This window comes from Ruditapes philippinarum, unplaced genomic scaffold, assembly GCF_026571515.1.
Source record: "Ruditapes philippinarum isolate M1 unplaced genomic scaffold, ASM2657151v2 ctg1551_1_1_1_1, whole genome shotgun sequence".
Classification (NCBI taxonomy): Eukaryota; Metazoa; Mollusca; class Bivalvia; order Venerida; family Veneridae; genus Ruditapes; species Ruditapes philippinarum.
The window spans coordinates 529,907-557,251 of NW_026866382.1; the positions used below are offsets into that span (position 1 = coordinate 529,907).

General features: G+C 33.3%; 1 protein-coding gene across 9 annotated transcripts in view; it reads left to right on the top strand.

Annotated features, from left to right (window-relative positions):
- The window catches only part of LOC132732351 (kinesin-like protein unc-104), a 105,881-nt gene that overhangs the window by 71,978 nt on the left and 6,558 nt on the right, over nucleotides 1-27,345 (top strand). For 2 of the 9 annotated variants that reach the window (XM_060718757.1, XM_060718761.1), the window contains 16 exons: nucleotides 3,255-3,395; nucleotides 5,415-5,555; nucleotides 6,062-6,183; nucleotides 7,787-7,875; nucleotides 8,520-8,631; nucleotides 9,162-9,339; nucleotides 9,915-10,005; nucleotides 10,616-10,740; nucleotides 14,409-14,504; nucleotides 16,688-16,759; nucleotides 18,103-18,120; nucleotides 19,938-20,009; nucleotides 20,767-20,918; nucleotides 23,056-23,276; nucleotides 23,748-23,833; nucleotides 24,657-24,775. In XM_060718757.1, the coding sequence (XP_060574740.1) occupies nucleotides 3,255-3,395; nucleotides 5,415-5,555; nucleotides 6,062-6,183; nucleotides 7,787-7,875; nucleotides 8,520-8,631; nucleotides 9,162-9,339; nucleotides 9,915-10,005; nucleotides 10,616-10,740; nucleotides 14,409-14,504; nucleotides 16,688-16,759; nucleotides 18,103-18,120; nucleotides 19,938-20,009; nucleotides 20,767-20,918; nucleotides 23,056-23,276; nucleotides 23,748-23,833; nucleotides 24,657-24,775 (1,835 nt within the window). The remainder of the gene's footprint in view (nucleotides 1-3,254; nucleotides 3,396-5,414; nucleotides 5,556-6,061; nucleotides 6,184-7,786; nucleotides 7,876-8,519; nucleotides 8,632-9,161; nucleotides 9,340-9,914; nucleotides 10,006-10,615; nucleotides 10,741-14,408; nucleotides 14,505-16,687; nucleotides 16,760-18,102; nucleotides 18,121-19,937; nucleotides 20,010-20,766; nucleotides 20,919-23,055; nucleotides 23,277-23,747; nucleotides 23,834-24,656; nucleotides 24,776-27,345) is intronic. The other 7 variants (XM_060718758.1, XM_060718759.1, XM_060718764.1 and 4 more) reach the window with 7 other exon arrangements.

Below are 27,345 nucleotides of genomic sequence, written 5' to 3' on the forward strand. Positions count from 1 at the left end.
TAACTCTGCCTGCAATATTTGCAGAATTATTTGCCCCTTTAAAACTTAGAAATTTTGGTTAAAAGTTAAAGGTCTTCAAAGATATTTACTGGAAACTTTACACATGCACTTAGGGTCATAATTGGAGGGTCATAATTGTATGTCACTGACCAAGTTCCATAACTCTATCTTGCATAAAGGATGATTCATATCCCCTTTTCTACTTAGTCTCTTGGTTAATGTTTACATGCAAGTTTTACATATCTCAATAATTATTAAAGATATTTATTTAAAACTTCACATATGCATTTAGGGTCATAATTGTAGGTCACTGACAAAGATCCATAATTCTATTTTGCATTTAGGCTGATTTTTCTCCCCTTTTTCAACTTAGAAATTCATGGTAGGGTTTTGCTTGTAAGCTGTTATCTCAATAACTACTGAAGAGTTTGTGCCTTTTTTGGGACACTTTTATGCATTCATAATAATAAATCAGTGATTTATTTGATAAAACATCTTAATAACAAGCCTTTGTACCTTTTCTGTCAAATTTATGTATTCATAGGTAATTAGTATTATTATACTCAATAAAACACCCTTGTGACATTACCTTCCGAATAGTCAAGCCAATACTGTATAATTAGACTCTCTCTAAGGCCTATAACATGAATTTATAAAAAAAAATTAGCCCTTTTGTGAACTTAAAAAATTTAACATTATCAAGGCTCCTTTACTATCAAGCACTAAGAATAGTCGAGCGTGCTGTCCTACCGACAGCTCTTGTTATATGTAACATCTATGATTAAATTCCAGCAGTTTCTATGGGGAGACATTATATTATTGTCGTCTGTAGAAATACAAATAAATCTATGGGAGTGACAATCTTTTCATGTTAGATTATTCAGAACAAAAAGCTTTAATAAAAAAGCCATCATTTTATGTTCTCATTTGAAAAAAGAACAGTAGTGCGGCTTTGCTAGTTTTATAAGATGACTGCCGGCTAAAATGACTTTGTCAGCAAAATGAATATGCTTTTGTCAGCAGAAAATTATGTTGTCAGCAAAAATGTCTCTTCCAGTTAATCAGGTTTATTGTATATTATACAAAAAACAGTAGTTTATAGGAAGATTCATTGTACAGTTTTAGAATAAGACACAAAAATATTTTCTTCTTTTTATGTATGGATTCAATCTTCAACCTTATATAACTTTTAAAAGGAAGAAAGTACCAATAATGCTTAGTGTCAAATTTCCAGTTTATCATACAAGTGTTCTTATCTTTCAATTTTAATCATTACTAAATGTCATAATAATTTCACCTTCGGACATCTGAAATAAAGGACAAGGTCGTCAAATGTGGGAGAGTGAAAATAAAATGTGGTCTTGAATAACCATCATTGATGAGTCATATACTCTGGAAGCAGATGTGGTTATAACATAATGAGCGGCGTCACAACAAAACCAACATAGTGCGTTTGCGACCAGCATGGATCCAGACCAGCCTGCGCATCCGCACAGTCTGATCAGGATCCATACTGTTTGCTCACAGTTTCTCTACTTGTAAAAGTGTTGGTAAGCGAACAGCATGGATCCTGATCAAATTGCGCAGATGCGCAAGCTGGTCTGGATCCATGGTGGTCGCAAACACACTATGTTGGTTTTGTCGTGACACGGCTCAATTATGATACAGTGTGTATAAATAACTCTTTATCGAGGGTAGTGCTAAGATATAAGGAAATAAAACACCCATCACAATGTATATCCCCCAGGGGAAGTAACTGTAGGCAGTGAGACTAAAATGTGTGTTTGTAATTTATACTTTATAATCTACATGGATTGGGTGTGTCACTCTAGACATCCTTATTTCCGTCTGTACGCATGTCCACTTGTCCCTCACCACTGCGGATTCGAATCCCTTTACAGGTCTTTGGGTTCTTTGATGTGAGGAACCTATTGGGATAGCTTATTGGAATGTCAGTGGTTCTACTCCGGTGCTTGCTTATGCCTGAAATAATGTCCAAATGTGCACATGAGATCTTGTGCCACCAATATAAGCTGGAAAATCACCTACATATGATCATTACAGTTATGGTGTGACTTGAAATCCATAAAAGCCAAAGATAATAAAAAAATACATGTGAATTATCTATATTTAGAATATAAGAGTGTTGGAAATCGGTTGTTTTGCTATATTTCATGCACATTTTGTATCTGATCAAGATATAAGAATTTATGCACTGATAGTTTTGTACTAGCACATATAAGTAATACAGTGTTTATGATTTTAACTGATTGACTGGATTTAGTGGTTTGTTAATAATAAAATTAATCCAGGCAAGATTTTAAGCAACCATTCGTGATATTGTAGTAAATAATGCAGAACTACATTTGAGCCGCGTCACGACAAAACCAACATAGTGGGTTTGCGACCAGCATGGATCCAGACCAGCCTGCGCATCTGTGCAGTCTGATCAGGATCCATGCTGTTCGCTTTCAGTTTCTCTACTTGTGGTAAGTTGGTAAGCCAACAGCATGGATCCTGATCAGACTGCGAGGATTTTGTCATGGCACGGCTCATTTTACAGTTTGTTTTAGTGACAGTTAAATATGCAGACAAAATATTCATTGTTAAATAAAAATTGTGAAGAAAAAAAAGTGATAAAAAAAGACATTTTAAATGATTTTTCATAGGCAAAGTTGGGATTCTCTTTTGAAAAAAAAATGACAAAAAAATCATCTGTCTCATGGCACAAACTTCAATCTTTATTTTTTTTTGTTTTATCAAATTTTAAAGCAGGTATGTCAAAGATTGAGCTATATTTTAAAGTACATTTTATTTGTATAGAAAATTTCTATCTCATATTCTATGTAAACATAACATGAGAAGTTTCCACTTTGGAATTCATTGTAAATTATGCAGGTATGAGTTCCAACTTTGTCTTTAAATTTTCATTTTGTCTTTTTTTCCTAATTTTTTTTTTCTTGGATATTTCTGCTACTTTTTTCTGCAATTTTTATCTGCAATTTTTTTTTCAAATATTTCATTGAGTGTTGTACAAAGAACATTTTTTTTTATTCCAGATTGTTTCTTTTGAATGAGCATTTTTTTTTTACCTAACAGTTTACTAATAAAAATTTACTAATGCTAATTCAAAGTACATTTCATATATTGTGTGAAAAATAAAAAGCTATAAAAAAAAGAAAACTAAAACAATTTCTTAGCACAATAAATAATCAATTAAACAATCTACTAACTGAATAACAATACGTTTTTAGACACCGGTTGGAACTCATGCGTGAAATCTACAATGACGACCTTTCACCGGACACACCGGAAGCTAAACAAGATTTCTTCCATTGCTTGTCTGGCTGTGGAAACCAGAATTATTTCAATTTCATCAACCTTATTCCATCTAGGTCGGTCTATCGTTGTTGTCGGCTTTCTTTTATGTCACACAAAAAATTCTTCTTGTGTCACTCCAAATTCTTCGTGTGTCATGCAAATTCTTCGTGTGTCACACAAAATTGTCTATCTTTGTACATATTTTGTTTTGTTTTTCAGTAGATATTGTAATGCTTTCATTACAAGAAACAAAATGTTTATTTTCATTTTCTTGTGTTTTTTCTGTTATTGGCAGTTTTGTGTATTATGTTTTGTTTGGCTTATTCTACCTCTAGCTAGACTGTTCAAGGAAAAGTGGAGTAATTGTTATTCTGTTCACCTTGGCAGCTATTTTTATCCTCAGTATAACCCTTGTATTAAAATTTTGCTTTCAACTTCATAATAATGTTATCTGGATATTTGAAAGTGTTCTCTTGAACCCTTGGAATCATTATCAAGACAAATAACTCTTGCTTGGACTTGTATAGAGTTATTCCCCTTTGTAAGCTTATGGAAATTTCATAGTCCTTGTTAGACAATCCAACACTTAGAATAGTCATGATATCTGTCTGTCTGATAGCTTTTGTTAATTTTTTTGCATATTTTCTGGCCGATGTAAATGTTAACTGGCAAGATATACTGATTTCTAAAAATATGCACATGTTGTTTTCATGTTGTCAAGGAAAGAGTTTTTAATAAAACTTGACCCCGGGTTACTTAACTTTCAAAGGCACGTGAATAAGTCATGAAAATAGAATAATATACATTGTATTTTCTAACATAATAGATCTATATAATTATAAACTTAAATTTCAATTACCGGTGATTTAGTGATTAATGCCCATAATATTATGAATTCTCTTTTTATTTACAACCTTATTTTTCATCATGAAGTACATTTTCCTGTTACTTTTATTTCACAAAAACTTTAAATTTTTGTTGTCTTGTTGCCATATACATATATATATAACTCATCATTGCTTCTTTTGCTTTATTGGTATTGATATAATTACAGTAAATTTATATTTTGTATGGAAGTCAAAATACATGTACTACTTGTGTACTACTATTTACATTTTGCTGCCTTTACAGTTAATTACTGCACATTCATTGCTTTTTTCTTTAGCATTGCTAAAACGTTAATAAACACATTTTAAACATTTCTAAAGATTTCTTTAATAAATATGGATTTCTTTAAAAAAAATATGGATACCTGTAATAAATATGGATTTCTGGGGCAATATATGTGCCTAAGTCAAATATTCTGTATATACTCTTTTAAAATGCTCACAGGCATTACATTTTCCAAAAGTGGGGAGGCAGCAATTAAGTCTCCTTAGTGCAGTTATTAGGGTTAACTCATTTTAAATTTTAATAACCTGTTTAACTGCTCTAATGATTTATAATAAGGTCCCAGGGTGAATTATTAGAGAATATATGATAATTATTTTGCTCTTTATTAATTTGGGTGTGCTTATTTTACAGTTATTGTGTGATATTTATAATTTCAGCTTGTGAGTTTTTGTAACTTCTACATATTTGTATATTTTGGTTCCTTGTAATAAATATTTTAAATTACATAATGGAATATACTGTAATATGCATGAGTAGAGCTTGTTAAGTCACCATGTTATGTCTAAAATATATATTTATATGGTATTTAGTAGTATTAATGTTACAAAAATATTATGGAAATGAATTTAAACTTCAAAGACTTTCCTGTTTCTGTGTTGAAAATAGGTTTAGGTAAAAAAAACCTTGGTCTCTGCTAGTAAAGCTGCTGAAAAGTCAACATATGATATTGGTATGACTTGAAAATTCAATGGCCACTCTCCACATGAATGTGTGTGTGTATTATAGGCCTAATGACGGTCGGACTCCAATTCTTCATGATCAAATAGCGAGGATGTGCCAGCAAATCTTGGCCTGCCTTTGTTGCACAAGTAGATTCTGTAAGAGCTTATGAAATCATGACAGTTTATCACTTAATATTTAAGCCTTGGTAAAATCAAACAGGATAAGTAGAAATATAAATTATTATGAATCTTTTACAGACAAAGACTTGAGTTAATGCGTGAAATGTACAATAACGAGGCAGAGCTTTCACCGACGTCACCGGAACATCCGAACATTGATACAATGACCGGAACTGATCCATTCTACGACAGATTTCCCTGGTTTAGGCTTGTTGGAAGGTACTTTTAGTATAAACAGTTTTTGTATTTATAATTTGGAAATTTGGCCCATCCCAACTGTTTCCAGTTAACCATAACCGGAACTTATTAGTTCTATGACAGATTTCCCTGGTTTAGATTTGTTGGAAGGTACTTTTGGTTTAAACATTTATTGTATTTACTGGTATATTATAATCCTGAAATTTGGCCAGTCCCAACCATGAGCGGAACTGATACATTCTACGACAGATTTCCCTGGTTTATGCTTGTTGGAAAGTACTTTCGTTGTTAACAATACTGAATTTGTTTTGATCCGTAAAATTTTGGTCAGTCCCAACCATATCCGGTTTAGTTAGTTTTTACTGTATATGTTATTTTATAAATATGATAAATATCATCTTATTGATTCAGTACAGAATGTTTATTGACTATTGATTGCATTGGAATTCCCCTGCTTATAATCTATAAAAAATTAACAGCATCTATAATTATAAAACATGCATTACGTTATTTTGTATTTTTTTCAGATCATTTGTATATTTGAGTAACTTATTCTACCCAGTACCTCTTACACACCGTGTCGCCATCGTTAGCGAGAAAGGCGAGGTGAAAGGTTTTCTACGAGTGGCTGTACAGGCCGTGCTCTCTGGTAAATAAAATCATGTTAAAATTAAATTTTCTCGTTTACTTTCTCGAGACTCATTAAAGTAAATGTTGATTTTATTTGTGCCAAGTTTAGATTCATATTTCTTGAATCACTCATATGGAAAGGCATGAGATGTCATGTGTACCAGTTGGTGTGTGTAATAGCTTTAAATTGCTTAACATTTTATTGATTGGAATAATTTTCTCGATACTGCTGTTCATTTAAATCTTTTGAATCAACCTTGAATTTTCTATGTGACAAAAGTTGTCTTGTTTGTAAAGACAGATTGATTGTTTGTTTATTTAGTTTTTAATCCAATTTTAACATATTTTTCGGTAGTCATTCTACCTAACCGACTCCTGCATAACTAACCAGTAATTACCTGTACCAATTTCTCAGAAAGTTATCGACTATTAATTCCACATGATTTCTTAGTCAGAAATGAGAGACGAATGACAACAAGACTAGGTTTGAGATCAATTTGTCATAGAAAAATTCGCCTTGCCTTAGGATCACTCCAGCAATCCAGGGATTATAAATCTGATGCTCTCACAGTTGAGCTAAGCAGGCAAACCTGATAAGTCTATCAATACCCCCTGTTGTGCCTGAAATAACTCTGGGTTTTGTGTCAGGACTCTGTATGAATGTAAATGACCATATACAAAATTGATTGTAAATGACCGTAACAGTATTGGTGTATCCAAAATTAATGTTGTAAATGACCGTAACAGTATAGGTGTATCCAAAATTTATTGTAAATGACCGTAACAGTATTGGTGTATCCAGAATTGATAGTAAATGACCGTAACAGTATTGGTGTAGTAAATGACCGTAACAGTATTGGTGTATCCAGAATTTATTGTAAATGACCGTAACAGTATTGGTGTATCCAGAATTGATAGTAAATGACCCTAACAGTATTGGTGTAGTAAATGACCCTAACAGTATTGGTGTAGTAAATGACCCTAACAGTATTGGTGTAGTAAATGACCGTAACAGTATAGGTGTATCCAAAATTGATTGTAAATTACAACAACAGTATTGGTGTATCCAAAATTGATTGTAAATGACCGTAACAGTATTGGTGTATCAAAAATTGATTGTAAATGACCGTAAAAGTATTGGTGTATCCAAAATTTATTGTAAATGAGAGTAACAGTATTGGTGTATCGAAAATTGATTGTAAATGACCGCAACAGTATTGGTGTATCAAAAATTGATTGTAAATGACCGTAAAAGTATTGGTGTATCCAAAATTGATTGTAAATGAGTGTAACAGTATTGGTGTATCCAAAATTTATTGTAAATGACCGTAAAAGTATTGGTGTATCCAAAATTTATTGTAAATGAGTGTAACAGTATTGATGTATCCAAAATTGATAACCCTTTGCAACCAGTATAGAGCCAGCTCAGCATGGGCATCCATGCAGTTTGGTCAAGGCTCCTTACTGTTGAATTAGTTTTTATCTTGATATCCCTTAAATTGATAATGAACAGTTCCAAAACAAGTCCATTTAAAGAAAAACCCAGCAGATTGAAGGGATAATTGCCTGTTTTGTTTCAAAATGTGTGTGTTGTTCTACTTTTAGACATGTTCTATTTTTAGACAAAGAAGACACACCTGAATATGGATCTGGAATAAGACAATCTAGTAATGCCAAAATTACCTTTAATGATGATGAGTACTTTCAGAAGGTAGGTAATCCATGCAAGAAATTTGAGATGATGTGTTTTTAATATTTTTTAATTGAATTATAGAAGTTATTTTTACATAGCTGTGATTATTTTTAGAATGAAACTTCTCATGACAGAGAACAAAAAAATATTTTCATGACAGAGAACAAAAACATATTTCTGATTTTTTTTTTAATCTTTGCACTGTCTCGGCTATAAGTCAGAATTTAAAGACTGTGATAGAGAAACTTTCTCAGGGGAGGCGACTTATAGCCTTATAGAACATGAAAATACTTATAGTGCAATAATTATAAACACAATTTTCATCCATGTAACAGAATTTTTTTTCTTTCAAGTATGTAATTATTTTCTTAACATTATTTAAAGATGTGGAGGTTTTTTTCCATCTCAGCATAATTGTGAAACACTTATCTTAGAAAATTATCTTTTTATTAAGTTTTTATATGAAGATAAATCATTTTCATCAGCCACACTTGACAATTTTTCAAAAACAACATTTAGATTTGTTTTACATTTTCATCTAAATATTTCTTCTTTTTTTTTTTTTTTTTTTTTTTTTTTTTTTTTTTCCCAATGATTTACATAGCAAATTAAGCTATTAATATTTGTACTGTATTATTAATTAGTTACAATCAATATCTCAGAAGATGTTAAGCATGGGACAAACCATGGTGAAAAAGACGCCAGTCTCCTCCACCGAGGAGCTGAGGATAGTGGAGGGCGAGGGATCCCTCCCTGACAACGTGGACGGTAATGGTGCGTACTCTAGTTCTGGAAAAATTAATTTTATTACATGTATTTACACTTTTAACTCGCCTGATCAAAAGTGGTCAAGTTAAGCATGATGACTTAGTGTGCCAGGCGCAAGAATCTTGAGTGTAACTCAACAGTCATGGTTACACTTTAATGTTAAATGTAAAATAATAATCTAAGACATTTTGTCAGAACAATTTTATTCATAAACTTTGGCACACTACTTACAGCAATTAACATTCAACACCAGTGTGGCATTATAAATTATTTACTGTATGAGATGATATGTCATGCATAAGAACCGTGTATGTAACTCAAAGGTCAAGGTTTCTCTAAGGTCAGTGGTTAAGGTCAGTTTGTCTGAACAGTTAACTCATTTTCATTTTAACACAGGAGTATAAAATAACTTTGTTCAAATGTTAGATTTTTTTGTACTGAAAATAAAAAGAACACTTCAATAAAACATGTACATTATATATTTATTCGTAATTAAAGAAACTTGTGACTGATATTATTTTTTTCTCGAATTGTAGTAGAAAGTGAGAACACGGAAGAGAAGAAATTAAAGACTGATACCGACTCGTTCCCGGATATAGATATTAATGAATTACCGAACCATCTAAAGATCGGCTCTACACTGCAGTTCCGAGTCACCCTTCTACAGGCATCCGGTATATCGCCAGAATATGCCGACATTTTCTGCCAGTTCAAGTAAGTTGTCTGCAAGATAGATTTTCGTAAATATTCTTTTGGTTGTGTAATAAATAAAAGGGAATAAGTTGATTATGTTGATGAAATTTTAATGTTTAGTATTTCAGAAGTATTTCATTTATTATTTGTCTGTTTTGCCAAAGAAAAAGTCAAGCTATCAGTAATGCTTACCCAACAAAGAAATTCTAACATCAGCCAATATCGTAGCAAATCAGTTATTTCTGGAATTTTATTTTTTCAAAATCTTGGGCATTAGATTATTTACAATCACTCATCCTTTATGGCTATGTACTAAATTCTGATTATAAACTGTTAAAAATAATTGACCACCGAAAATTGTGAAAAATAATGTTCCGGAAATGACTGATTCTTTACGATATTGGCCGATGTTGGAAATTTTTTTGTGGGAAAGTATTACAGTATGACTACCTTAAGATTATTATTTGAATTTTAACTTCCCACTTGATATCATTTGAAAGTATTGTTTTTAGAGGAATTAAAATATTGTTTTTAGGGAATTTTGTAATTACCTACCTAAGTTATAACTATTGTATGTGTAAACTTTTTCTTTCCAGTTTCTTACACAGGCATGATGAGGCATTTTCCACTGAACCTCTCAAAAATACGGGTAAAGGACCACCATTAGGTTTCTACCATGTTCAAAATGTAAGTGTACCCTGATAAAGGGCAGTTACTGTCATACTGATGTATGAAATAAGGGGCAGCAACTCTGACCATTGTTGTCCGATGTAAAGGGAGACAACTCTTCCTAGTTTTGTGTAATAAGGAGTTTAGCTAAAGAAAGGATGGTATTTGTAGTCTTCAACCTAAATATAGCATTGAAAACATTTAATTTATAGGAAAATTACTGCAGTTGTTCTTTTTTTAAATGATTGTGAAATCGTATTGAACATGATTTAGATTATTCAGCTCAGGGAGAAAATCTATCAGTATATCTTTTAAGCCATAACCTACTGAATTTCTTAAATGGACTTTTCCGGTTTCCATTTTTGGAACTGACCATTATCAAATGGGGGATATCAAGATGAAAATCTAAAAAATTCAGCCAACAGTACAAAGGTTGGTAACTTCCGTTTCAAGCAGGTTACCCGGTAATGGTTAAAACATTTCTTGATTCTTGAATTTATTTGATATATAGCTAAGACCTTGTTGTTCATTTTTGCTTGTACATTTAGGCTCGATTACATTTTGAAATGAAGTTTGGTTATGAGTTAATTTAACTACATGTTTATTGCTGTATTTCTTTTTACTCCAGTTTACTGTGACTGTAACCAAGTCATTTATAGACTATATAAAGAATCAGCCTGTGGTGTTTGAAGTGTTTGGACATTACCAACAACATCCTCTACATGAACAGGCCAAAGATTCTAAACAACCTTTGTAAGTCTTGATTGTTGATTTAAACTTCATAATATGAGCCGCATCACGACAAAACCAACATAGTGCGTTTGCGACCAACATGGATCCAGACTAGCCTGCGCCAACGCAGGATCCATGCTGTTCGCTTCTTTACCTACAGTTTCTTTACTTGTTAAAGGGTTTGTAAGCGAACAGCATGGATCCTGATCAGACTGCGCGTAGGCGCAGGCTGGTCTGAATCCATGCTGGTCGCTGACACACTATGTTGGTTTTGTCATGACGCGGCTCATATATATATATATATATATATATATATATATATATATATTATATATATATATATATATATATGGGCTTAACAAAATCAGTAGCAAAACACAGAAAAAATGGGATATAGGAGATGCAAAACGACCAACACCAGGGTAGGTTTAACTGCTTTTAATGATGGTCTACAGGTTTCGGTCTCACTAAAGACCTTCTTCAGGACAATTTTACATTGAAAATATATAGCTAAAGTACACAAAATGATCGGATATGTAAATGACGTATGTTACTATATATAGTAACATGAACGTTCTGGTAATTGGCACTGTGCCAAGTCCTTGGTTAGTTTATTGATGAGACAGTTTACACGTGCATTTGTCGTTCTTCTGGAAAATTCCGTAGATGTTGCCAATGTTAATGATTAGTTCGTTGCTTTCGCTATTTTGTCCATATTCGTCTCTACAGAGAGTTGTATCATGGAGAGTTTTATTTGGTGAAACTATGGGTGTAATAAGATCTAGTACCTGGATTTTACAGTCCTCAACGTCCTCTTGTTTGGGTTGTTTTGTTTCTGTTCTTGGATTCTTTCCTTCAATGATCCTAAATCTAGGGGTCACTTTATAATTCAATTCCGGATCATACTTCTCCACTGTTGGTTTTGGTGTTCTATTTGCTCTCTTTGGTTGTTGTAGCTCCACTTCCGTCATATGCATAGATTTTCTTGCATGCCGTTTGAGGTTAGATTTACTGGAAAATGTTTTTAGGCACCAACTACACTCGTATTCTGTTTTTAGCTCACCTGTCACAAAGTGACAGGGTGAGCTTTTGTGATCGCTTTTCGTCCGGCGTCCGTCCGTCCGTCCGTCCGTCGTCCGTCCGTCGTCCGTCGTCCGTCCGTAAACTTTTGCTTTAAATGACATCTCCTCATAAACCACTGAGCCAATTTCATCCAAACTTCACAGGAATGTTCCTTTGGTGGTCACCTTTAAAAATTGTTCAAAGAATTTAATTCCATGCAGAACTCTGGTTGCCATGGCAACCGAAAGAAAAATCTTTAAATATCTTCTTTTAAACAACCCTAAGAGCTAGAGCTTAGATATTTGGCATGAAACATCTTCTAATGAGTGTCTACCAAGTTTGTTCAAATAAAAGCCCTGGGGTCAAAATTGGCCCCGCCCCGGGGGGTCATTGATTTTCCCTATATGCATATAGTAAAAACTTAAAAAATCTTCTTTTAAAGAACTGTATGAGCTAGAGCTAAGATATTTGGCATGGAACATCTTCTAGTGAGTGTCTACCAAGTTTGTTCAAATAAAAGCCCTGGGGTCAAAATTGGCCCCGCCCCGGGGGGTCATTGATTTTCCCTATATGCATATAGTAAACACTTAAAAAATCTTCTTTTAAAGAACTGTAAGAGCTAGAGCTTAGATATTTGGCATGAAACATCTTCTAGTGAATGTCTACCAAGTTTGTTCAAATAAAAGCCCTGGGATCAAAATTGGCCCCACCCCAGGGCGTCATTGATTTTCCCTATATGCATAAAGTAAAAACTTAAAAAATCTTCTTTTAAAGAACCCAAAGAGCTAGAGCTTAGATATTTGGCATGAAACATCTTCTAGTGAATGTCTACCAAGTTTGTTCAAATAAAAGCCCTGGGGTCAAAATTGGCCCCTCCCCAGGGGGTCATTGATTTTCCTTATATGCATATAGTAAAAACTTATAAAATCTTCTTTTAAAGAACCCAAAGAGCTAGAGCTAAGATATTTAGCATGAGACATGTTCTAATGGGTGTCTACCAAGTATGTTCAAATAAAAGCCCTGGGGTCAAAACTGGCCCCGCCCCGGGGGTCATTGATTTTCCTTATATACATAGCAAAAACTTAAAAATCTTCTTTGAAAAAACCCAAATAACTAGAGTTTAGATATTAAGCATGAAACATCTTTAAGTAAATATCTACAAAGTTTGTTCAAATAAAAGCCCAGGGGTCAAAACTGGCCCTGCCCGAGGGGTGTCATTGTTTTTAACTATATGTGTATAGTAAAAACTTAAAAAATCTTCTTTTAAAAAACCCAATGAGCTAGAACTTAGATGTTTTGCATGAAACATCTTCTTATGGGTGTCTACCAAGTCTGTTCAAATAAACAAATAAAAGCCCTTGGGTAAAAAATTGGGCCGGGGGGGGGGGGCTATATACAGGTGAGCGACCTCAGGGCCATCATGGCCCTCTTGTTTCTTTTTCAGTTTGATCATGTTTCTTCTTGTGTTTGTAAAACATGGAGGATGTTGTCGAGATATATCCACATATGTCACATAGTCTCATGAAGTTGGCTGTACTTGTCCTCTTCTGTTTCTTACGTGATATTCTGTCCCATACTGCTGGCTCTTCATTGATTTCCGCATTTATGTCATCTGTCGTAGCTTTTCTAGCTGTATATACTTCCATATTTGATTTACTGAATGATATTTAAACCTTCTGGTTGTTTGGTTTTCAAAAGACGTATCCAAACTTCTTCGGTTCTAAGTCTGACGTTCGTGTTTTTTGTTGTTGTTTGTATTATGACGACGTTCATGTTCGTGACGTCGTGCGTCAAAAAGTGGCGGGAAACCGGTTTCACGTTGTTTTTAGCGCGTATATCAGCTGAATGTCCATAGAGCCTGTCTCTAAATGAGTTACCAGATTGGATATTGCATTTCTTACATGTAATCAAATATATAATACTCGTACTTTTGCATGTATAATTGCCTTTGATCTCGTAGGTTTTATTCGTTTGCGAGCTTTTGAATTCCTTACATTTGGCCATAAATGGGCATGCATAACATTTTTCGCCGCACGGGTAGCTTCCGCTGATTTTTGAGGGTACCTGTAATGATGATCTAACAAGAATCGATTTAAAATCAGTAGCAACGTATATTTTCATTCAATTTTTTTTTTTAATGTTTATCCTTTACTAAATTTATCTTAAATCTGTCTAGGAAAGAAATGGATTTATAATCCAGAGGTAATTGGTTAGATCCTAGGGCAAGCAGATATGTCCATAACCACCGAATTTTTCACTGCTTATCGAGAAATCATGTCGTATTAGTTGTCTGTCACTTGCAAAGTTGTTGCTGTTTATTTGTTAATTATTTATCCAGGAAAGCCGGTTAGGTAGACTGACCACCAAGATATGGCAAAATATGTGATATAATTGACCTAAATACCAGAAAAGCAAGTAAACAGAACTTGACTAAATCATGGATTTTAGCATGAAATGAAAGGATCCATTTTACTTTGAACAGTAAAAAGAATATAATGTTGTATTTAGAACAATAAAAAGTAATTAAAAAGGTGAACTTGAATTTAACCTTTTTTCGTAGTATATACTGTTTCAAAGTTAAAACAAATTTTTTTAGAGTAAAGAAAGTGCATGTTTGTATTTTACAGTATAAGACGACAGTCATCTAAGAAACATTTTCCGATGTTACTTCCGATATCCAAACCTGTACCATCACCAAAGTTTGGTGTTATAACACCACCAAGGTAACAAGTTGGTTGTGTTGTTGTTGTTGTTGTTTTCATCTCTCCTCTGATTTGTCTTGACCATACTTTTTTAATTAATTTTCATTGTAAATTGTCTAGATATAGTAATCTTTGGTAACTTTTTTTAAAATATATTTTTCTTTATTTTGTGGCCTAAGTTCAGTATATTTATTATCTGTGTTTGTAAATTAAATTTTATTTTCTACTTCTAAAATTAGTTAGTCTCTCCTGAAACTTGCAAACAAATCTTAAAATCATGTTTGTAAGTCTTTTGTAGTTAGTGAAATTGATTGAAATCTTTTGATCCTTTTGTCGTGATTTGTGATTTAAAGAATTATACCAGTCTAAGTAAACAGTCTAATGATTGGATGATATTTAGACAATCAGAAATCAACCAATCAGAGCTTGCAACATTGTAGAATGGTTTTCAATTTTTTTTTTTTTTTTATAACCCCCGCACAACAAAGTTCATGGAGGTTAGTCGTGATTAGAAGATGACCTCTATTGATTTTGAGGTCACCAGGTCAAAGGTCAAGGTCACAGGGGCCTCAACTTCAAAAAGCTTGTCCGCCAAAATAACTTAAGATTCCTTTGACCCACAGTCTTCATATTTGGCATGGAGGTTAGTCATGATTAGTAGATGACCCCTATTGATTTTGAGGTCACCAGGTCAAAAGTCAAGGTCACAGGGGCCTCGACTTCAAAAAGCTTGTCCGCCCAATAACTTAAGATTCCTTTGACCCACAGTCTTCATATTTGGCATGGAGGTTAGTCGTGATTAGTAGATGACCCCTATCGATTTTGAGGTCACCAGGTCAAAGGTCAAGGTCACAGGGGCCTTGACTTCAAAAAGCTTGTCCGCCCAATAACTTAAGATTCCTATGACCCACAGTCTTCATATTTGGCATGGAGGTTAGTCGTGATTAGTAGATGACCCCTATCGATTTTGAGGTCACCGGGTCAAAGGTCAAGGTCACAGGGGCCTTGACTTCAAAAAGCTTGTCCGCCCAATAACTTAAGATTCCTATGACCCACAGTCTTCATATTTGGCATGGAGGTTAGTCGTGATTAGTAGATGACCCCTATCGATTTTGAGGTCACCAGGCCAAAGGTCAAGGCCACAGGGGCCTTGACTTCAAAAAGCTTGTCCACCCAATAACTTAAGATTCCTTTGACCCACAGTCTTCATATTTGGCATGGAGGTTAGTCATGATTAGTAAATGATCCGTATTGATTTTGAGGTCACTGGGTCAAAGCTCAAGGTCACAGGGACCTTGTCAAAATAAAGCTTTTCCCCTCAATTGCTTCAGAATGCCTGTCCAGAGTGTATTGATTTTGACATTTTCACATTTGAAGCATGTAGAATACATAACTTAGCAATGCACTGGCTTAGTAACCTCAGATTTGGCAGGGAGTTGTCCTTGAGTTCTAAATGGCCACTGTTGATTCTGACAAAGTGGTATGCGGGGGTATTCACGCCATGATAGTGGCAGTTCTAGTTTTTTCAAAACTTGAGAATAAAAACTGTAAATATGTCATATACATGCACTTTAAACATATTTGTAATAGTGAACAGTTAATGGAAATGTTGTGGCTTATTTGTGGGAAATATTTGCTTATGTGATGTTGAAAGCTATTATTTTATGTGATATTTAAAGCTGTAAATTATAGGTACATGTATAATGGCAATTTGTGCTGTAACAAAATTTGTATGAACTTAAAATTTAAATCTAAGATATTTTAGGTAATCTTTTGCCATGCTCATTTGAAACAGGAATTTTCTGTAGTTGTTCAAAAACATCAACATCTACCATACTAAATATCTTAAATGGACTTCAATATGGTCAAGATTATTCATAATTTTTAGGGAAATTTTCAAAAAATATTCACTGACTTAATAGCAAACAGTGGAGACTATGATCAGATGGCACAGGTGTGCTGGCTGATCTTTGCTGGCACTGGTTACATGGGTAAAATCTGTTGCCGCCAGCGGGTCTCTGGCTCAGGTGAACTTTCAATATTGCCATTAAAGTCTGGGTCAATGTTGTTTTTCATTATTGTTTATCCACCTTTTTCTTATTTTCAATATTACCACTGTTGTTTATTTATATTTATTTTCACCACTGTTGTTTATTTATTGGTTTTTATCACAATTTTATGTTGTATTTTCACATTGTCTATAGGGAGAAATGGAAAGAAAAGTTTAAAAGTCCCAGTAAACTTATAATGGACATCAGCAGGGCTAAAGGAGAAGAGTAAGAAACGATCTTTCAAAAAAACTTTCACCTAAATTCATCAACTGAATAGGCCCCATAACTCTTTTTTGGAATTTTTTCTTTTCCAGAAATTTTCAAGAAAGATAACTCTAATATTGACTTGGAATTGAATTATTCCCCATTTTGAAGTTAGAAAATCTCATTCTATTATTTCTAAATTTCTTATGTCTGCAACCAATGAAGGTTATCATTTGAAACTTCATGCTAAATGTCTTGTAAATCTTGATTGAAGGTTACTGACCAAGGGCCATCACTCTTGTGTTGCTCAGTATTCCTTTATTTACAAATGAGCCGTGCCATGACAAAACCAACATAAAAATGGGTTTGCCACCAGCATGAATCCAGACCAGTCTGTGCATCCGTGCAGTCTGATCAGGATCCATGCTGTTCGCTATCAGTTTCTCTACTTGTTATAGGGTTTGCAAGCGAACAGCATGGATCCTGATCAGACTGCACGGATGCGCAGACTGGTCTGGATCCATGCTGGTTGCAAACCCATCATGTTGGTTTTGTCATGGCACAGCTCAAATATATATTTCTAAAAGCATTATTTATTATTTCATTATTGACTGAATAGCAAACAGTGCAGACCATGATCACAGATGTACCGGCTGATGTTGGTCTGCACTGGATGCATGGATAAATAAGAAGGCTTAGAATTTTTGTGTCACCTCTACAAAGTAGTGGCCACATACAGGGATCAAATTTTCAGTTGATGGATTTAGGTATCGATTTATCAGAATTTATTAACATTTTACTATTAACAGTGATTTTTTTGTGAATAGATGTTTGTTTTCTTGGACTAACTTTTGATTAGTTTTTTTTTTTGGATTTTAACAAATTTGTTTTTGATTTAATAGAAATTGTTACAGTTCAGATTTATAACTTATTTATATAAGCTAAGTTATTACTTTATCAGTCTGACTTATGTATATTCTTAATTCTATTGAATTCCTAAAAGGGGTGTAAAGCTTATAATATCTGATGAAATATTTTTTATCAAACATATAAACATTAAAATAATAATGTTTCCATCATTGTAAAGTTCTGGTCAATTCTGGAAAGAGTTGTAACATAGAATATCTCTGTTCTTTAACACGCATGAACATTTTATGTAAACAGAATAAAATGTTTGGGAACAAAAACACTATAAACAGGTTATTAACCTTTGAGCATTATCATGCATGCAAAGAAATGTATTAACATAATTATTTTGTTCATATGAAAATATATCATAAGATACAACTTTATACCTTTAAAGTAAGTAATAAAGAAAAGAAAAAAGGGTGCAATACTGAAGCATGGGCATTTTTATTAACTAGGGATGTGGAAGAAGCAGAGTAAATATTTCAAACTTTAACTAACCCATTAACAGCCCCAGTATGACATAAACTTCTCCTTCACTCCTATATACAAATGTATAATACCGTATATATATGTTTGTAGTGTGTTTTTAGTTCTAGATATACAGTGTAGTATGCATAATGTGTGCATGTACTTTCATGTACGTCATCCATATTTTGTAGTTCTTTTTTAAAATTGTTCACTAAGTAATCAACTTTTGTGCAAACTTCAATCGACATCATTTTTACCGCCATCAATTGTTATCTTTTGTACTAACTTCAGTCGTTATCTTTTATACCAACTTCAATCCTTATCTTTTGTACCAACTTTTTAATGCTTATATAAGTTTGTATCTTTCCAACAACTAAAAGGTTTTTATCGACTAGCACCGTTCTCTGTCACCTACCCCAACCACCCTCACCCCCACCCCTCCTCACCCCTCCTCTCCTCCTCCATGAACCGCCTCCGTGGTCGAGGGGTTAGAGTCGATGACTTCTAATCCAGTTACCTCTCTGGCGTGGGTTTGGTCCCCGGGAGATGCTTTGGTAGTTTAGCGCGGAGGAAGGTAGTTTAGTACTGGTGTAACTCTCCAGGAACGATGGTTAGGAAACTACCCGCCTATATGACTGAAATACTGTTGAAAAAGGCGTAAAATGAAACAAACAAACAAACAAACATCCTCCTCCATGTTTTGTTCATAAATTATACTACCCAAAGATGTTTTGCATCCACTGCTTCCTAACTAAAAGATTGGGAATTTTCCTAACCATACACATTTGTTAACAAAGTCAACAAATCTTATACAAATGTTTACAAGGATGTTTTAAAATTTTAGTATTTGATCAGTAAAAGCAGAGTTATAGCCCTTGCATTCAGTCAATATCAATGCATTATTATAATACACATGATGACACATACAGAAGCATACGATTGTGGCTGGTGGACACACTTCTTCTAGTTCATCTTAGTTTAATCTGCAGTATTATTAGTTATAAAGATTTTTGACAGGTTTTATGGCCCTATATAAACGTTTGTTTGGAATAGCAGCTTTGGTTTTATATTGCAAACAACCATGTATATAAATTATGGTCATATAACCTATCAGGAATATTTATATAACCTATCAGGAATATTTATCACGTATTTATGATACTGCAAGCTTCCTCTTTAGAGAGTCTTGTATATAAAGCTATATAAACATCTGAATTATCCAATGAAAAGGGACATTATGTAAATTATTTTATTTCATGAAAGTAAAATATGTGCATTTGTCTGCATATTTGTTAACTGTCGGTATCTTACACATATCTCCATATTTCAGTTAAAATTGCACAAAAGTTATAATTATAAAACCACTGGCACTTTCTTTGAAGCATTCCCTGGTCCTTCTTTCATAGGCTTTGAAGAGTTACAGCCCTTGTTTGTGTTCTGATTGATTAAACAGACATTAGATTATACAAAATTTATTTTGGTTCATTCGCAAAGGAAGCTATATTTTTTTAGCTTATAAACACACTCTTGAACCAACTAGTACCAACAAGTGTAAAGTTTCCAGCTCAAGGAAACAACGGCTTCTCCATGACAGGGTTTGAAACCCATGTGGCCGGCAATCCTTAGTTTACCAGTCTGAGTTGTTAACCATTTGGCCTTGCCTCCAGTATTATATCTGGAATGAAATTTTGATTATCAAAGTCTATGATAGCTATTTTTACATAAAGAAATTCTTAAACTTTTTTAGATATATTAACTCTAGTGAGTGCAGTTAGTGTATATATGTATATATTTATTGGATGAATTTTCTGCCATTTTTCAGTTCCAGTCATGTACACTCAAGATACGACCTTTTAGTATGGTTTGAGATCTGTGAGCTGGCGCCAAATGGAGAGTAAGTGATTATATATTTTTAAAGAAAAAGTTCAGCAATGTTGAATAGTTCAGCAACGCTTATTTTGGAAAGTATAAATTTGCCAAAATGAAGATATACACCATGTGTGACAGGTTCTAAACTTTGTGGTTCTTTACATAATTTTTACAGTATTTACTGTAAAATGAACAAAACAAAGTTTCAATTGATATGTGGGATTTTATATGGGCATATGTTATATGTGAGATTTTATACATATATTTGGGATATGCTATATGTGGGATATTTTATATGTGGGATATGTTATATGTGAGATTTTATATGTGGGATTTTATATGTGGATTTTATATGTGGATTTTATATGTGGGATTTTATATGTGGATTTTATATGTGGGATTTTATATGTGAGATTTTATATGTGGGATTTTATATGTGGATTTTATACATGTACCTGACATATGTTATATGTGGGATTTTATATGTGATATGTTATATTTGGGATTTTATATTTGCAATATGTTATATGTGAGATTTTACATGTGGCATATGTTATATGTGAGATTTTATATGTGGAACATGTTTTATAAGGGATTTTATTTGTGAGATTTTATATGTGGGATATGTTATATGTGGTATTTTATTTGTGAGATTTTATATGTGGGATATGTTATATGTGGTATTATATATGTGATATGTTATATTTGAGATTTTATATGTGGGATATATTATATGTGGTATTTTATATGTGATAGGTTATATGCAGTATATTTTGTTTCAGGTACGTTCCAGCAGTAGTTGACCACAGTGATGGTATGCCATGTTCCGGTACATACATGTTACATCAAGGCATACAGCGGCGATTAGCCATCACTATCACTCATGAACAAGGACCCGATTTCTTCTGGAAGGACGTTAAAGAACTTGTTGTCGGTGAGTATCATTTGGTTGTGAAGGAGTTAATCCTTGTTTTTTGTGCTTAATTTACTTCAGATTTGAAACTTTACAATGTAATTTTAAAAGGGATTCCACTGATGCTTTTTGATATGCATGATTGAAAAGTGTACCTTTTGATGTATAAAGTATAGACTAATAACTGCAAAATTTTAGATCGGCCATTTGGTCCATTTTTTTCCAGAATAATCATGTTGTGATAAAAGACCCAATTTTAAGTCTTTAAAAGCTTTTAGCCCAAATGGACTATGACTGGCAATATGGTTTGCAATTTAATTTTGAGTACATGTATAATTCTTTGTTATCTTTTGCATATCTTTCCATTTAGAATAACCCAGCAGATCTATGAAGGAATTCAAACTTTATGTTATTAGGCTTTTTGACCTAAATGGAGAGTTCCATTAATTTCAAAATAGAAAAAAAAGCTGCCTACTTTATACAGTCTGGCTACACTGTCTGGCTTTGTAACAATTTGTACATGGTATTGAAACTTCAATAAATGAAGTTGTATTATTTAGAATTTTGACAGTAATATATTAATCTAAATAATATTAACCAGACTTCATTTTATTAGCTCGACTATTCGAAGAATATGAGAGCTATTGTAGTCGCGTCGGCGTCAGCGTCAGCGTCCGCGTCGGCGTCTGCGTTGGTTAAAGTTTTTTGTAAAGTCAAATATCTCAATTATTGCTTGAGATATTCAATTGAAACTTACAATACTTATTTATAGTAACAAGGTACATCAGATTGACAAGTTGGATAACTCTGCCTACAATATTGACAGAATTATGCCCCTTTTTAACTTAGAAATTTTGGTTAAAGTTTTTTGTAAAGTCAAATATCTCAATTATTGCTTGAGATATTCAATTGAAACTTACAATACTTATTTATAGTAACAAGGTACATCAGATTGACAAGTTGGATAACTCTGCCTACAATATTGACAGAATAATGCCCCTTTTTAAACTTAGAAATTTTGGTTAAAGTTTTTTGTAAAGTCAAATATCTCAATTATTGCTTGAGATATTCAATTGAAACTTACAATACTTATTTATAGTAACAATGTACATCAGATTGACAAGTTGGATAACTCTACCTACCATATTGACAGAATTATGCCCCCTTTGGAACTTAGAAATTTTGGTTAAAGTTTTTTTTAAAGTCAAATATCTCAATTATTGCTTGAGATATTCAATTGAAATTTAAAATACTTATTTATAGTAACAATGTACATCAGTTTGCAAAATTGCATAACTCTGTCTGCAATATTTGCAGAATTATTTGCCCCTTTGAAACTTAGAAATTTTGGTTAAAGGTTAACGGTCTTCAAAGATATTTACTTGAAACTTTACACAGGCACTTAGGGTCATAATTGGAGGGTCATAATTGTATGTCACTGACCAAGTTCCATAACTCTATCTTGCATTAAGGCTTATTCATATCCCCTTTTCTACTTAGTCTCTTGGTTAATGTTTACATGCAAGTTTTACATATCTCAATAACTATTCAAGATATTTATCTAAAACTTCACATATGCATTTAGGGTCATAATTGTAGGTCACTGACAAAGATTCATAATTCAATCTTGCATTTAGGCTGATTTTTCTCCCCTTTTTCAACTTAGAAATTCATGGTAAAGTTTTGCTTTTAAGCTGTTATCTCAATAACTACTGAAGGGTTTGTGCCTTTTTTGGGACAATTTTATGCATTCATAATAATAAAGCAGTGATTTACTTGATAAAACATCTTAATAACAAGCCTTTGTACCTTTTCTGTCAAATTTATGTATTCATAGGTAATTAGTATTATTATACTCAATAAAAAAAACCTTGTGACATTACCTTCCGAATAGTCAAGCCAATTCTGTATAATTAGACTCTCTGTAAGGCCTATAACATGAATTTATAAAAAAAAATTAGCGCTTTTGTGAACTTAAAAAATTTAACATTATCAAGGCTCTTTTACTATCAAGCACTTAGAATAGTCGAGCATGCTGTCCTACAGACAGCTCTTGTTCATTGCCTATTTACATAATTTGATCAGCCTCTTCTATAGTTAATGAATTGACATTTTACTGTATTCAAGCATGTTTACAATAAATCATTTATCGTAACAGGACGTATTAGAACCACGCCAGATTTTCGTGACTACGACACAGAGCACACAGTTTTATCACTTGGCCTATTCCCTGCATGTTATATACAGCAACCGACAGATGATCGGGTGTTCTTTCGTTTCGAGGCAGCCTGGGATAGTTCACTTCACAACTCGCCGCTGCTGAACCGAGTGACGTCCTCCGGAGAGAGAATCTACCTTACAATGTCTGCGTATCTTGAGGTACGGCTATCATTTTATGTTTTATAATCTTTGCAGTTTTTAATGTGTAGTAATTTAAGAAAATATAACATTTAAGCTAGATAAATGAAAGACTCTATGGAAATAAGAATCACGATGCTTCGCTTAATACATAATTTTACGAAAATATTTGAGCCGCGTCACGACAATACCAACATAATGGGTTTGTGACCAGCATGGATCCAGACCAGCCTGCGCATCCGCGCAGTCTGATCAGGATCCATGCTGTTTGCTATCAGTTTCTCTACTTGTTATAGGGTTTGTAAGTGAACAGCATGGATCCTGATCAGACTGCGTAGATGCGCAGGCTGGTCTGGATCCATGCTGGTCGCAAACCCATTATGTTGGTTTTGTCGTGACGCGGCTCATTTATAATCTTTAATAATTTCAGCCGCTTTGTGAGGGTTATATAAGAAATTGAAAATATTGTAAAGGTTTTTCTTACAATTATAGGTTGATAATAGTCCACAGCCAGCTTGTATTACCAAAGACCTGTGTATGGTCATACACTCTAGAGATACCAAAATATCTGCTTCCAAGTAAGTCACTTTTATCCATCTATATAATAGGTTATAATTTAAAGATTTTTGACAGGTTATATGGCCCTTTTATTTATTATTCTGCAAGTTTGAAACATCGTTTTCCGTTGGATAATCGTGACGTTTATATAATCTATATACACAACTGCTGTCCATTTATGGGTTAATTCCATTTTTTTTCTTTAATAAAGAAAGTTTGCAGTATTATAACTTTGTTAGAAAGATTGTTGACATGTTATATGGCAGTATATTCTATTATGTCACTTGGTTTCATGTAATATGAATTATAATGTAATAATTTTTGTTCTCAAAATGCCATTTGGTAACTACCCTTGTTGTTTGATTTACATATTCTGTCACCTGATTGTTATGATACAATAAATAACAAGAGTTGGTAAAAAAGGGTGGGGCATCTTAATAGAAGGGAAATGAGATGAGGGTGAGAGGAATCAGAGTTTGTGTTAGGGGGAGGGGGGCATGAATGGATTGAAATTGGAGTAAAAGGATTGCACAAACAGAGTGAATGGCAGTTATAATAGGTGTTGATTAGGGGAAGAAAGAATGTATAGAAAAGAAAGGAAAGAAGGATTCATAATGTAAAATATATCTAATTTGATGTAAACATGATGATACTCATGGCAAAATTTTATAAAGGGAGGAAAGTCAAAACTAAAAAATATTTAAAATTTTTCATAATTTATACAACCAGTAAATAACATGACTTTGTACATTTACAGCAAAATGTAATCATGAGTCAAATATCACACAGAATATGTACGTCTAACAATGACAAAGGGTTCATGTTTTTTGTCTCTTATTACAGTAGTCCTTTCAGGTCACTCCGGAGTTTCTTTGGTAGTGGGTCCAAATCTTCTGACTGTAACCGGGTCAGCGGAATTTATGAGATGTATTTACGTCAGATGTCGGAGTCAGGTAGTCCAGGTTTGTGGAAACATTTATGCTTTTATCTTCTGTCTGCAGCTGCGTAGATAGGCCTGAAAAGAAATGTCTGTTGCTGTTGTTTTTTTTTGTGTGAAGATTATGATTTAAGATAGACTCGCGTCTTATAAGAGATGCGTAATTATAAGTGAGTTATTACAACATTTTTTGATTATGGTATAAATTTGATGTTAAGAGACAGTCTCTTTATGTTGTATAGCGTAAATATTTAACTTTTTTTCTTGTTTTGTTTCAAAATAAATGGGTGCTTTTGTAAAAACAGGTTCCTTAGGTTCTAGACTTTAATTTTTTCATGTATTGAGAAAAATAAAATAATTATTTACTAAAGAAAAATTTCTGGTTTATATGGAAATAAGATTTAATACACAAAAGGGTTAACAGAGAAATAAACCACTAAATAGACTATCAGCAGAAGACATTTGTTTTAAACTGGCCTTAGAGTTTTCATATTTCACCAAAGTACACTGTTAAAAGAATACCCCACCCATCTCCCTCTGACAATAATTTTTACACTTTTCTAAAACATATTGAAGAAAAGTTGTTGTTTTTTCTGGCCATTATCGAACATTTATGGAATCAGTGCTTTGTATAAATGAAGAATTGCGGTGGGGTATTTGGTCTGGTGTGCAGTATATTTGCTGATTTATTTACATTTTGTTTTCGCTGCAGCATCACTGTTATTACTGAAGTATGCAGTAATTTTTAACCTTTAACCTGTTGAATTTCTGTAATGAATATGTCCCGCTTTGTATTTGGAAGAGTCCATTTCAGTTTTAAGGGATTTCAATAACAAAATACAAAACTTGAGCTACCGGAAGTATAGAGCTTGGTCAGACTGCACAGAAGTGGAGACTGGCCTGGCTGTATTCTGGTGGCCAAAGCTAGTGGTTCATGCAAGTTATGGGTTTAAGTCTTACTTTTGTTATTAACTCACATTTAAAATTAATAAAGTATGAGCACAGATAATTATGTTTATAACATAGATTATATTGTAGTAATTTATTTAGAAAATGTAATCAAAATGTATTGTTTGTAGTCAATGACAGGGTGGGTATACTGGCTTATTTAAAGAACAATGTACAGTCAAACCTGTGTTTAAAGACCACCTCTGAATAAGGATAACCCTGTTATAAAAGGCCTTTTAATAACCCTACAAAATGGAATACAGGAACCTCCAAATGAAGACCACTTGTTTATAAAGGCCTTATTTTATCTCTAACTTTGGTGGTCTTAAGTTCTAAGGTTTGACTGTAACTTGAAGACATTATGCAGATATAGCACTTTTAGCTGGTGTATAAGAAATGATGTGTCTTGAGAAAGAAATATAGACCATGGTGATGTTTTATTGTAAAATCTCTAAATAGCTTAGTCAACTTAATGCACTTATTTTGGAGATTGAATTTGTAGTTTGTAAGTTTGTTTGTACCTCTAGATTAGCCAGGAAAACTGAAAATATTCTTAATACTGGAGAAAGTCTATTTGTAACTGGTCATCATTTCTGCTTTGTGAGCATAACAAATGTGAAACAATTGTATTTAAAATTATTTCTATAGTCCAGACAAGATTCTAGATAAGGTTATTTTCTTCCAGACAGGAGTTAATTGTGTAAGTGTTTGTAGGAAATTGTAAGTTGACTTACATGACCCTGAAGCATTCTTGTTAGGTCAGGTTGTTTAGAGATGTATATTGGATGCAAACCCCCTCGGCCTATTAGGACAAAGTAACCAAATGCTGGATAGCATATTTATTATGCAGCCTGTGACACTGAAGAAAATCTTCCATATGAATTGAGTAGTTATGGTAATTGTGCATAATTATGGGATAAATTGATGTTAAATGGCCGTAATTTACAAGAAATAAACCCTGTCTTGTAGTTTGGTAGAGTAATGTTGGATAAGTAGTCAGTCACTTGCAGAGAAATTGGATAATTATCGGTTACTAATAAAAAAAAATGATCAGGTAGACCGGCTGCTAATATAACTAAAAATTTGTTGAAATAGCCATTAAAACAAGACAAATGACAATTTGGTTGGGTAGGTTAAAAATCTGAACGATATGAATAGGAATTATGTAGTTATGATATTAGAGATTTGGACAACAAAAATTTTGCTTGCTTTTTTTATTCAAGTGCACATGGTATATGAGCCGCGTCACGTCAAAACCAACATAATGGATTTGCAACCAGCATGGATCCAGACCAGCCTGCGCATCTACGCAGTCTGATCAGGATCCATGCTGTTTGCTTAGTTACAAACCCTATTACAAGTAGAGAAACTGATAGCGAACAGCATGGATCCTGATCAGACTGCGCGGAGGCGCAGGATGGTCTGGATCCATGCTGGTCGCAAACCCACTATGTTGGTTTTGTCATGAACCGGCTCATATAATGGCTTTTGATGGTACACTGTACTAGGTAAATGTGGTATTTATGTATGAAGTATACAAGCATGATTAAGTTTAGATAAAAAGTATTGCACAAAATTTATCTTTGGTTTTGATTTATCTACTAACTTTAATCGTATAATAATTACAGTGTTTTAATAATTATTATA